This window comes from Chaetodon trifascialis, chromosome 14 (genome assembly GCF_039877785.1).
Source record: "Chaetodon trifascialis isolate fChaTrf1 chromosome 14, fChaTrf1.hap1, whole genome shotgun sequence".
Taxonomy (NCBI): Eukaryota; Metazoa; Chordata; class Actinopteri; order Chaetodontiformes; family Chaetodontidae; genus Chaetodon; species Chaetodon trifascialis.
The window spans coordinates 15,012,734-15,026,197 of NC_092069.1; the positions used below are offsets into that span (position 1 = coordinate 15,012,734).

The 13,464-nt window shown below is 41.4% G+C and overlaps 1 protein-coding gene across 1 annotated transcript in view; it reads right to left on the reverse strand.

Annotated features, from left to right (window-relative positions):
* ltk (leukocyte receptor tyrosine kinase) overlaps positions 1–13,464 on the reverse strand; it is a 57,361-nt gene that overhangs the window by 3,453 nt on the left and 40,444 nt on the right. Inside the window, exons 16-28 of the mRNA XM_070979649.1 lie at positions 13,073–13,258; positions 12,322–12,420; positions 9,342–9,503; positions 9,062–9,172; positions 5,466–5,652; positions 5,266–5,356; positions 4,726–4,790; positions 3,191–3,320; positions 2,989–3,086; positions 2,340–2,432; positions 1,983–2,084; positions 631–765; positions 23–113 (exon numbers count right to left, since the gene is read on the reverse strand). Coding sequence (XP_070835750.1) covers positions 23–113; positions 631–765; positions 1,983–2,084; positions 2,340–2,432; positions 2,989–3,086; positions 3,191–3,320; positions 4,726–4,790; positions 5,266–5,356; positions 5,466–5,652; positions 9,062–9,172; positions 9,342–9,503; positions 12,322–12,420; positions 13,073–13,258 — 1,550 coding nt within the window. The remainder of the gene's footprint in view (positions 1–22; positions 114–630; positions 766–1,982; positions 2,085–2,339; positions 2,433–2,988; positions 3,087–3,190; positions 3,321–4,725; positions 4,791–5,265; positions 5,357–5,465; positions 5,653–9,061; positions 9,173–9,341; positions 9,504–12,321; positions 12,421–13,072; positions 13,259–13,464) is intronic.

The window sequence follows — 13,464 nt, forward strand, 5'->3', positions numbered from 1 at the left end:
GACAGGTGTGACATTTATGTACCTGTGAGCAGTAGTTAATTCTCTCCAGGATAGTCGAGAAGTTGGGCCGGTGCTCGGGACAGTGCTGCCAACACTGGGTCATGATCCGATAGCTACAGAGTGACAGATGCAAATTTCAGGTATCTTGTTTATGCTGTATGTTAAATAAACTGTCATGTAAATGTGGAATTATTAGACGAGTGGTATTATCATAATTATAAATGTCCTTTTCCTCACTGCTGATACATCAGTGTTGAGAGAGAAAAGAAGTAGAAAAAACTTCCAGAAAGTTCAATTACACATCAGGTGGTAGACAAAGCAGATTTTTGATGAGGAATAAGTCTTGTGCATTCAGTTGTATGATGCACAGGCTATTAATCTTAAGTGGACAAAGAAAACAAACCTTTCATAAATGTAGCTATAATGTTAGAAAAGTCCTCAGAGTAAACTGACTGCAGGATCTGTTTTGCTTGGCAGGGAATTTGTGAAACACCTACAGTAAGAAAACCTGCCTGACACGGCAAAGAAATGCAGAGCACCTCAAGTCTGACTAAAATCCCCTCACTTGTGCCCTAATTGAACTTTATATCCAGGCATGGCTCTTTCAATGGACTTTCTGTCAGCACTCACACAGGTCCTGGACAGCTCTTGGGAGGATCCATCCTGCCTCCACTGGTGACAAACTCCAGCACCTCTTGGTTGGTTTTGCAGGGATACGGCATGTAACCCAGAGAGATGATCTCCCACAGCAGCACTCCAAATGACCTGCAGGGGGAGAAACAGATCAACAACTGAGCTGACATGTATCACATACTGAACCTTCCCTGTTCTCATGTTTCTCAGACTGAGGATAGCGGAATCAAAACTATATTTCACCAAAGAACACGCAGCTGGAGATGTAATCATGCACCGGCTAAAAGCACTTCCTATGCATTTAACCTCAAACCTCCTCAGCTCACAAAATGAATGTTTTTTGCCTACAGTATTATTGCAGCTGAGTCCCAAAATCTGAAAGCACTGCCAGGATGTGTCTGAAACACTTACAGGAAGTAAATAATATATTTAGCTAAATTCCATTTCTTGGAGGAGACTGTATCATTCATTTGTTCACTCAGGTCGAGTTCTGGTACCTGGGAGGAATCACAAGCCGGCGCACTTTGTTTTTGAATGGACTCAGGGTCACTGTCCTACTGGAAAATGACTCCTTCCAAACAGCTTTAAGTGAGAAGGAACAATGTGCTTCTTTGTGGATTAACTCAAATGTCTGGCTGATGATGTACACATCCCATGTGTACCAAGTACCAACATAAAAATTCTAATTGCAACAACAAAATTCACACTTTTTTGTTCAGACTTGATCTGTAAACAAACTTGTCTTCAAAAGTGACATAATGACATTGTTTGGTCCGTCTTAAAATATTTGACTTCTTTGTCATTGCAGAAGCGGTTTGGACCCTGATCGTCACTGTGCTCTTTGTTCTGTTGGCTCTGAGTCATGAATCCAGATGATGTCCTGTCACGTAAAGACGTTCACTTGATATACTGAGTTTTAGATGTGGAGCACTCTTTAGGTCTGCGTGGTTTTGCTAAGAAATAAAATAACTTGATTTGCAGCAGCAGTTAGCTGCTGGGATACTTGTCACCACTCGAGAGAACAATTTGTCTCTGACGTTGTTCGAAATGAAAAATGATCTGTTTTCAACAATATGTCAACATCTGGTATGAGTTGCGTATTGTCTAGAGAAAGATTGCTAATGCTCAATATTGAATGTTGAATAATGTTCTCTGCGAGCGGTGTGACAAAAATCAACATGAACACATAATCTTCAGCGTTTACCAAAGAATTTATCAGTTCGTGGTAATACACTCTTTAGCAAGAGGGCTCAAACCAGTTCGCACTTCTTAAATCATAGACAGTTCCTCTTTGTGGATTCATACTCTTGGAGCCTTCCTATACAGTATTACGTATTAAGGAATCATACCATGTGTCAGTTTTGCAAGTGAAAATTCCCTCCATGAAGGCCTCTGGTGGCATCCATTTGACTGGCAGCATAGCACGACCACCCTTCCGGTAATAGCTGGCTCTGGGAAAAGAACAAAAAATCCGATTGAGGAATTTCTGTTCATCGTCATTTTTTAGAAGAAGAGAAGGTAAATACCACAAGGTCATGAACTCCAAGTATATTTCGGATCTGGCCCTGAGGAGGACATAAAATAGCTTTCCAACTGCTCCCCCATTTATGGGTTATCAACCCAACGCTGCCTGGACTCCAGCACCCTGACAGCCATCATCATAAATCTTCCTGTTTGCTTTGCTCTGTCAACTGATACATACAGACCTGTATATGTCTCGTGCCATGCCAAAATCTCCAATTTTGGCTACTCTGTCTGGCCCCGGGCAGGTGAGCAGGCAATTTCGAGCAGCAATGTCTCTGGAAAAACACACGCTATGTTACAAAATGTTGCTTCATGATGAACTTACCAAACAATAATAAGTAAGGCTCTTTTTCAAAAATTAGTTGAAAAATAACTAAGAACTACTTTATTTATCCCACATCGGATCAATTTTGATGATTTTTCCTGCTGGCAGAAACTATTCACCACCGTAGTTTAAAGTTAACAAGGTGCATTTGTGGTGAGAAGAGCTCAGAAAATCTATCAGATGTGTGACTGATTGCGCGACGGAGCCTCGTCAATGTAAATAATTGCACACAGTCTCCTGGGAAATTACAGAACTGTTGCATTTTCCCCATCCATTACCATTTTTGTCTTATTGACATTTTAATTGTTTTTTTGCAGAATTTATTATAATCAAAATGAAATCTCAGCTACACAAAATGATGAACCATTTTTTATGTGTAACTCACATAATTACACACAAGAGAGCGTAGCCCTGACACCACATTTTACTTCAGTGTTGTTGATCCCTGCGTTCAGTTTGTAGTTAAACTGAGCTCTTAGCGGTAATAACTGGGTGTGGATCTGAACCTGTGAATGAAGTGGTTCTCTTCCAGGTAGCGACAGCCAAAGGCAATGTCTCTGGCCATCTGCAGCAGGTCCCGCATGGTGAGAGAGGAGGTCTGGCCCTGGACACAGCACAGCTCAATTTAGTGCAACGCACATATGAACAAACACACATACATACAAACAAACACACACACACACACAAGAATGTGTTGTACAGACGTACAGCTCGTGGCCTGTTCTGTCTCAGGAAGCTCTTCATGTCTCCTCCGGTCATCAGCTCCAGCAGGATGAAACGTGGCAGGATGTTCAGACTGACGCCGATGCAGCGAACGATGTTCTCATGGCTGAATTTACTGCATGAACAACAGTTGGGTTAGCAGGCAAGACAGAGTAGATGACAGAGAGAGAGAAGATGTGTGCTGGTACGCACCATGTTTGAGAGCTTTGTCCTGTAATTACCATATGGCTATGTTGACTTTGTGATCCTTAAATACAACACACACACTGTATACATGCATCAGATGCAGGGGAAACACTTCTGTTTCACTGTATATGGAAACATAATATGAAAGACTGGGACAGCACTCCAATCTTCAGCGTGTATTCTGCCAACCTCACATTCAATATACACAGGTGGGGTTAATTATAGGCTACAATTTCAATCACCTATAATTTTAAAATTAATATACACAGGTGAGGTTAATAACATATAATATACATATAATTAAGCCCACCTGTGTGTACTGATAATAATAATTGCTTGAATACATGTTGAAGAAGGGTGTCTTGCCTGAAATGTGGCAATATTAATCTTGAGTGTATGGTTTCTTACTGCTTTTTTGTAACCATAAAATGTAGTCAATGTTGGCTAAATGTTACCTTTTTTTAATGTCATGAAATTGGTTTTAGTCTGTTCTTAGCTAGACTTTCATGTGAGGGATAAAACAAATGAAATAACAAAATGAATTTGCACATAACAAGAAAAGGATGCCCTGCTGCTCCCTTAAATCCACAGACACATCTCCTCTTCTGGCCTATACTGTAAATGTTCTGCTGCCGTTGTTCTGTCCTCTATTTGCTCACTCTCAAAACTTGTCCTGAGCTAAAAAATCTGTTGTTGTGTACTCTCAAATCCAACAAAAACAACAAAACTGTTTCTGTGCTGGATTTAGATTTTTATCGCTCATTTACTTCCATACATATGTGACCTGAGTGACTGTATCTCAAGGTGTGATCTCAAAGTTAGAGGGGATAAAACTGTACTCTAATCTAAATAAGGAAATCTCCTTTGATCTGGCTTAAGTCTTGTTTTTCTACCCAACAGATTGGAGAAGAGACACTTGCACCTAACAATTAACATCACACAGGTCATAACGAGAACTAATTAGAATAATCTGGATTATAATTATTTCCTCAGATCAAAGCATATCCCTGCAGACATGACTATCATTGACGAACTGGCTTCTCATATCGTTAGCTGAAAAACCAGCTAATGATATCAGAGGACATTACATACAGGATACGCTACATTACAGAAGATTCCCAGTGAGTGAAGTTTCACATCTGGCTGCAGCTGTTATCTCCTCTTGCTCAGATTTAACTTTAACATGTTTAAATAAAAAGCTAAGCCAGCTGCTGCCTGATGCTGCTTCACACGTCAGGTGTGCTAAAAGGAGGATGCATTGGGGGAATCAGCGTATGAACAAAATCATATGGTGGCGAGTATGGTGTGTGTGTGTGATGTGTGAAGAGCTGCACCTCATAATCAGTGCCTCCATCAGGAAATCCATTTCATCCTGTTCAGAGCAGATTTCTGGAAGAGTCTGTGGAGCAGAAAGAATCAGAGAGGCGGTTTGCAGTGAGCGTGTGCCATTGTCAAGAGGAAAGATATTAGACCTTATCAGCGGACTATTGAAAATTAAGCAAACACACGTGGAGCTCACTCAGCTTCTTTTTTTTTATCTCTACCTAGCTTTTAAGCCATTTGATTCAGGGTCAATCATTTTGTGCAGTGCATGATGATTTTGCAGTGCATGTGACATTTTTTTTTTTACACAAACGACCTTGTTACATTTTCATATTATGCAGTCAGTGAAGCGCATAACCTTTCTCTCAGTCAATGCATTACAAAACCCTGTCTTTCAAACCCTGCTTGTGTGTGTGACCTTTATATCCAAGAAACAGAAGCCCTCCTGTGGAGATGTCATTGAGTGCATTATATGTAATCAGCAAAACTCCCAGTGAGGTGCTGTCATCTAACATTTAGGTGCAACTTTTCCTCACAGAGTGCGAGCTGACCTTTATGGCCACCTGCATGGGACTGTTATCACTGCTCATCCCCAGAACTTGTCCTTCATACACTTCACCAAATGCACCATGGCCGAGAGCCCTGAAAAAAATATAACACAGGAAGGGAAAATATCCGTAATAAGCATCAGCACCGACAGCCATCAGAACCACAAAAGGACAATCTGAGATCGTGTCCAGGTGTGCTGTACCTGAGAAGTGTTATGTTCTTGCGCGGCACTTCCTTCAGTTCATTGAGTGAAGCGGCTTTCCCTGCAAAGCAGTAGTTGGGGTTGTAGTCTGTCATGATGGTGGAGGAGCGGATCTTGCTCAGCTTGTACTCTGGACTCTGCAGACGCCCCCTCACTGCGTGCAGGTTGTTCTTCCTGCGGTACCACACTAAAGATCAAGGCAAGACAGAGATAAGCTTGTTTTACTTCAAAGTCTAAGAAGGTTTTTAAAAAATCAGAACCCTAACTGGACGCCACACTCGCATGTGAGTTGTAGTCGTAACTTCCTGACTATCTGCTAATTGTAGGAGCGGTAACACAAGGAGGGGTCCAGCTGCATCTCGCCAGCTGATGCAACAACATTCTGAGGGACGCTGTTTGTCAGAAAGTTGGTCATTTTTAAAGAGTACTTCATTTAACATTGCACTCCTTAAACATCGTTGGACTCTCAATGGACAGTGTTTTGTCTTCCCTGTCAAAACCTGGAGCGGGCTGCAGAGGTCTGGTTAGTTCATTTCTTTCTCCATAACCAATGCTGACTCAAAGGACTTGAGGAAATTCATCAGACTTTGTGCAGCTCCCCTTGGAGCCTGAAAAGGCTTTATATAACTTTTGCTAAGTGTATTTTCATATGTGCTGGAGTACTCCCCCAAACCTGTGAACACACACTGAGAAATCAGTGGAGTTCCCCTTTAAGAAGACAAATGCGTCCACACACAAAACAGTGTTTTACAAGATGCAGGTTGGACGTCCTCTCCTTGATTACTGCTCCTAGACTGTCTGTGCCAGTGAGTTTGGACTCACCCGCCGTGGAGGCAGCCCACGTCCCCGATGCAGGTTGGTAGTCTGCCAGGGAGGGGGTGTTGCGTGCAGGTAAGAGGTGCCGTCGAGCCATCGCCCGGTGCAGGTGCTAGGGACTCAGGGGGGTTGGAATGAGGGGTGAGAAGGAGGAGGAGGACGAGGAGGAGGAGGAGGAGCAGGGGGAGGAAACGGGGCGCCCAGGGAACAGACTACCTCCCTGCATGGGGGAGAGCTCAGGTGAACAGACACCATTAACCTGAAGGGTGTGTGAAGGTGTGTTTTTTTTTTTTTTTTTTTGCAATGGAAAGTAATGTGTGTCATCGCACAAATGCCATGTTTTTGTTTTAGTGTTTGATTTATTCACTTGCAAATTCACAAAATTACACACGATACAGTCAGTGAATAGGTCACACTACATAAGTAATCCAATTTTCATAAAAAAGAGGTTTGCTTGATTATGCTGTGCACAGAGGTCAGCTCAGTTTGGACTTTGGTCATGCAGTTAAACTTCACGGCTCTTTGTTAATGACTGGTTAGAATTAGCAAAACAACCTTGTTGTCTGCGATCTGTCTGATCACAGACTGCATCCATTTTTAGTTTTACCGTCACTCTTTCATGTGCTAAAAGTTTCAGTCATTCCTGCATTCACACCTGGACCTATATGGACAATCTGGACACACACCACGGGCCCTGAGCATGAAAGTGCGCTCCATGATGGGAGAAAAAAAATGCTTTTTTTGTTTTCTGTCTATTTATTCATTATGGTTTACTTTAGCCTTTTATATTAAATTAAATTATAAAACACTCCACACACTGCTGTGCTATTGTTGAGTATTGTGTAGATAACAAAAACAACAAAATGAATCAATTTTAAGATGAAAATCAAAATGTTTAAAACTTTCTATATGCGCTTGAACCTTTGCTGAATTGTCCTTGTAATGCATTTCATATTTCCCATTAAAAAAAAAAAAAAAAAAAAAGACTACGGCATCAACATTGCAGGCCATTTCCCCAAATCTCTCATCTCCCCTTTACATGTAATGTAAAGTGTAAGTGAGGTCTGTCTTGGTGGTCATTTGAAAATCAGGGTTAATCCCCTGAGGAGCATGAACGTGGGGTTTTCCTCGTCCTGTATCCAGGGGAAAATTATCAGCGGTCACCAGAAGCCCCAAAGTTTTTTAAGATATTTTGCTTTAAAGTTGGCTGGAAAACTTACATCACCTTGCACACTGCCGATGGGGGAAAAATATCCTTTAATCTGTCAATTTACTTTTTATTTGTCACTTTCCTTACAGGAGGTTTATTGCACAAATTGGTTCAGTCAAAAACCTAAGCTGCTTTTGTCATGTCTGGTTTTCTTGACAGGCAGCGTACAAGCCTGAAAATATAATTGATATCTTTCAGGAAGTCAGTGTTGTGCAGATTTCTCACACAAAGCTCATATTCACCAAAACCAGTTGTGCGAATCTCTCACTGTCGAGCTTCACTTAATATTCAACACTTTCAGTGAGGTTATGGAGAGGACGAGGGAGAGAGAATCTATATTCGAACACCTTAAACAGCACTTGGTGGAGGATTAGTGGGTCAGCCAAAATGTAACGATCCTTCTTCCAATGATCTGCAGCAGACTGTTGTCAAGAAGCTGATAAAGGTGCAAAAAAGTGTTATAAGCTGTATAATCCCTCACTGTCCTATATGACTGCAGAATGACTACATATGTTGTTGTTACAACTACATAGAAACTCTTCATATAAAGTGTCTGGTTAATAAAACGTGGGTTAGTATATAAGTCAACACTAACCAGTATATGTTGCATAGCAGCTTTGGAGACCACGTTAAATATCAATACAACATTAGTATTGTTAGGTCATATTATAATCATGATTCATATTAAATATTAGACTGTGGTTGTCTCTCTATCCCTCACTTGTCTCTCTCCAAGAGTTTTATTGCCATAGAGTAGTAAAATTCAAACTACTAAATCTGATTAATTGTTAATTCCCTAATCATTCCTATTTTAAGCATTTTGTTTGTGCAAGAGTCATCCCTAAAGCATTTTACAGCGTGTCTCAATGTCAGATGGTCTGGGATTACACAAAACATGCAGACACAGATGCCCATCCTCTCCCAAATACTCAATATCACAGTGTTTTGTGTGAACAGCATTTTGCTGTATCACAGCTGCTTTATAAAGGTTTTATCGTAGAGAGTCAATGCCCGTGGATTAAACGTGTGATTGTCACTGTGCACTTCCCAAAGTGACTGAAAGGCTAATATTTTAGCACAGTTCCCTATTTTTCCCCATTATTCTAATTGTTATGTCTATATAATGATTGTTTCAATGTTTTTTTATAATACAGTGAGATGCTTTTTGTACATCTCTACGATCTCCTGCCTCAATGAGAGCAATCTGTAGGCAATAAATACGACATATAAACAATGTGGTATTTAACCGCATTCTCTCACTTATCTCATCTGCAGTATCAGATTGTTTCACACTGTTTGGCACAAAAAAAGAAATAAGTGCTTGTGATAAAAGTGTCCATATGTGCTCGCTTCACACTGTGTCCGCAACGTGTAATTCAGAGCAATATCTTTCCCACAGCTCTCTCAATAATCCCGCACACAGACAGAGGAGGGTATTTAAACCAACATTTGTAAAAGGTGATCTGGTTTCTGTCAGTAACATCTGGAAGCATCTGTATTTCCAGCTGTGCTCACAGCCGGTGGAAGGTGGAGGGGACGGACTGCACACAGAACTGGACGAGTCTCTTACTGAGGATGACGCCAGCGCAGATCAGCGCGACGCCGCTCGCGATGGTGGAGACCACGACTGCCAGGATCAAAGATGTCGACATCTGGCCCTGCCTATTCAGGCCTTGAGGAGCTGGGAGAAGATTAATAGACTTCAAAGAGTGTTTTAGATTTCATGCTTTATCTGTTTAGACGGGAGAGAATTTTGAGGGATTTATCGGTTGACATTAAAATTAACAGCTGATATCAAAATGGCTATCACTCAAAAGAAGAAGCAGTGTTTGTGGGGGGCGATTACGTACCTACAGCCCCAATACAGGTGATGTTGTCGCTGGCCAAGACTTCATCGTTGTCGCAGAGGCAGAGGATAAGGTGAGAATCTTCATCTCGTTTGCAGCTCTGCGTCTGACAGTGGCTGCAGTTCAGCTGTACCTTGATCTCACACTCGCCGTGACTCTCCATGGCTAGACAGAAGAACGTGCACACACACAAATACCAGAAATAAACTATTTGTTGGGAAGGGAGATTATTATCTTTGCATAATGCCCTAACAAGGTCTGGTGATTTTCTACAGGTTTCTCAGAAAGTCTCACAAAAAACCCAAAGCCAACATGAAATGATCCCACTCGCAAGTATTGCCTGCGCAGCCAAACACTGATGCTTTACAGATTATTCCTCTGTGACAAAGAGCTTCATTTTTGTCCCACAACAGCAAAAACACATCAATGAGCCACACTGCTGCACAGGGTGAGGTGTTCCTTCATTATAATGTTGGATTTACATCTTCAGCAGGAGCAAAGGCCTTTGGTAGAGAAGTCAGAAATGATTGAGAGACGGACTAACACGCTTGACAGTTCGCCAGCCTTATCCTTTAATCTCAACATATCACATGTTGTCTAGCATATGTGATCAATTATGTGTGTATTTGTGTAAAACGCAGTATATGCTTGTAATAAAATGGTTCTGTAACACATTTAAATACTGTTTTTGTGGTCTACATTAACCATTAGGCTGTGATTTGATAATTTTTTCCATAATTAAGTTACTCATATCTGAGTGCTGCATTGTTTCTGGATACAAATTATGAATATAAGGAGAAGTATGCTTGTGCCATGTGAGTCATACATTGAACTTTATCCTTCATTTAAAAACGCTGATTTAATTTCATTACAAAATTGAATTATAACTATTTAAATTAACCTCTTTGCTTATCTGGCTTTGAATGTGTTTCATGTATGAACACTGCGAAGGCAGTGATTGTGTTTGAACGCAGCAATTTGCAGCACACACAGCAACAACAACAGCTTCTTTCACATGACAATGGAGGTCTGTGTGTTGGCGCCGAAGGCAACAGGCTACATGTGGCCGTGAATTAGTCAACTGCCTTCCTGTTCCTCCAGCTCAATAATGAGAATCAGATGGCCCGTAGTCTCACAAAAAAAAAACTCCACAACATATAGCAACGTGCATGTGTGAGCGTGTCAGCCAGAGCGTTCAGACACATGGTTTGACACACACGGGCCCAAGCGTTGTGTTTCCATCGCTTATGGGGACATTACATAGGCTGACAGTCATTTCCTGGAGACATACCCTCACCATCACAATTTGCTGAAACCTAACCCTTACCCTAACCTTCACCTGAACCCAGTGTGAACACTGACCCAGAAATCAGCTGTTTTCCAGCTGGTGACACAGCTTTTGGAACCAATTAAACAAGCCATCCCCAATTAACTGGTTCAAGTCTGAAATTTGTCCCTGAAAGCAGCCTGTGTCAGATAGAAACATGTGCACACACACACAAACGCAGACACACACAACCTGAGGCACTGATTGGTTTGACTGCCTGCTGCACTAAGTGCTCAGACACCCAGGAGCTCAGGATTGAATCTTTACACCAACATAGGCTCTTTACTTTGGGATCAGCCACGTTTAACTCTGTTCCCATAGAGACTCTAAGAGGTGTTGCGACGACATGTTATGTAACTCCCGAGAGGCCCTTAACTTTCACATTACCACAGCCAAAATAAGATCATGGTGATTTTTAACTAACGTCAGAGTTAACATTTGCGAAATGAACTTCAAATTTGAACTTCATTTCTTTTTATCCAAGTAGCCTTTATTTGTCATTATTTGAATTTGTTCTTCCTCTTCATTTTATTGGCCTTTTATGTTCTATTGATCCATCTGTTGACTGACTTGTTGCCCGGAAACTTTCAGCAGAACTTTCACTGTCCTCATCAGCAGATGAACTTTGCTTTCTATCCTTTCTTCTCTGCTCTATTTTGACAAAACACTCGATGTACACTTACTAGCTTTTTCTAGAGATTTCTACTGTATCTCATGGCTTCATCAGAGGATGCGTTCCTGTGTTCTTTGCTCTTTATCTTCTTCTCTGCAGTAATCCACTCTACTTAATTCCATCCATCCATCCATCCATCCATCCATCCATCCATCCATCCATCCATCCATCCATCCATCCATCCATCCATCCATCCATTTTCTATACTCGACTATCCTAATGATCATGTCTTTTGGTCTGTGGGAGGAAGCCTGAGTGCCCGGAGAGAGCCCACGCATGCACGGGAAGAACATGCAAGCTTCATACAGAGAGGCCCTGTCTGACCCGGGGATCGAACTGGCAACCTTCATGCTGTGAGGCACACGCACTACTTGCTGCTCCACCGTGCCACCCTCTACTTAATTCCAATCTATTCTATTTATAACCAGTTTAACAAAAACAAATCTTCACTCAATGTCCACTTACTCACCTTTTCAAAGACTTCAACTGCGTCTCACAGTCTTCATCAGCAGAACTTTACTTGACTCTACTCAGTTCTATTCTATGTTACTCTAGTTCGGAAAAATAAGAAAATCTTAATTCAATGTCTTCTTGCTGGCTTTTCACAGGGCGTTCAACTATTCCAGCTTCAGCAGCTGATGGAATTTGCTCTCTTAGCTTTTCTATTCTACCCTTCTTGAATCTACTCTGCTTCTTTCTAATCCTTTCTGTTTTATCATAGCTTTACCAAAACAACATGAACTCAAGGTCCACTTACACTACTACTCTACTTTACTATATTCTAGTTAGACAAAAAAACAATCTTAACTCAAACATCTACTTACTGGCTTTTTTTAAGCTTTCAACTGCACAATTTTCCCTCAAGGGATGCTCCCTTGGCTTTCTACTCTCATCTATTCCTCCCTCATCTTCTCTGCTCGTCATGATCAGATTCATCAGCATCACTGTCTTCATTATGATGTCATGTGGTGAGTCCGTCTCACCTGCCAGAGGCTGAAGAAAAATCTCTCCCACTGGATGAATGAATGAGACCCCGTTCTGACCATCGGCTGTGATCTCATCCATCAGCGCAGCGTCACCTCCTGCCACAAAAAGTATGTTGTGAACGCTCAGACAATCAGACCAATCAGTCAGTATTACAAATAATGTCAAAGCCATTCTGATCCAATTATGGCAGTTCAAGCTTGTCAGGTTGGTGCCACTTGGCGGTTTTTCTCTTGACAGAAAATCACCATGTCGCCAGCATTTTTACACTGGTGGCAGAAAGTTGTGACTAGATTTGAAGGCTCCTACCATTAAGATTTAAAAAAGCAGAGTAATAAAAAGAAAATGTATAATTACTATGTATGATTATCATGGCAACAAATGAAATGATCTAATCACACTGCATGGTAGTGCTTTACAAAGCTCTATGAGACAATAACATGTTCAGTTTTTTCAGTTCAAATTGTGTAATTTTTGTTAAGAGTCAACCGTTGAGCACAACCAGACAAGCATAAATCAAGATTCAGACTGAAGCACAAATCCAGAAACATATATATATATCTATATATATATATATATAGATATATATATTTAAGAATGACATTCACGCCACACAAAATATGAATATGCTTCTTTGAGTGAAAAAATGAGACAGAGGAAAACAAAAGACATAAAAATGAGGGTTTTTGGTGCAGGGGTTAGAAATGGTAAAACACCATAGTTTAAAGGTAACGGACAGAATACTTTTACCTCTGTAACCTCCCCCACCGCCTCCGGCTGTGCAGGCCCCACCTCCACCTCCAAAACCCCCAAAGGTGGACCAGCTGAGCTTGGACAGGGCCCGGGGACAGGAGGACCCACCCTCAGCACCCTCCACCAGCGACCTTCCTGCCCTCAGGTGAGGACTGGGACTGTCTCTCCAGCCTCCACCTCCACCTTCAGGGAAACAAACACATACACAAAATGAAACATTATGATATCATGTGTATTACATATTTAGAAGGATGGACGTAGGGATGAAAAAGACGTGAACACCAAGTTTGGTGCTGCTCACCTGGATTGAAGTTCAATCCACCTACTGTAACGTGAGCAGGGATAGAAAGGGTCATTGACTGGCAGCATGAATGCTGTGGATACCTTCA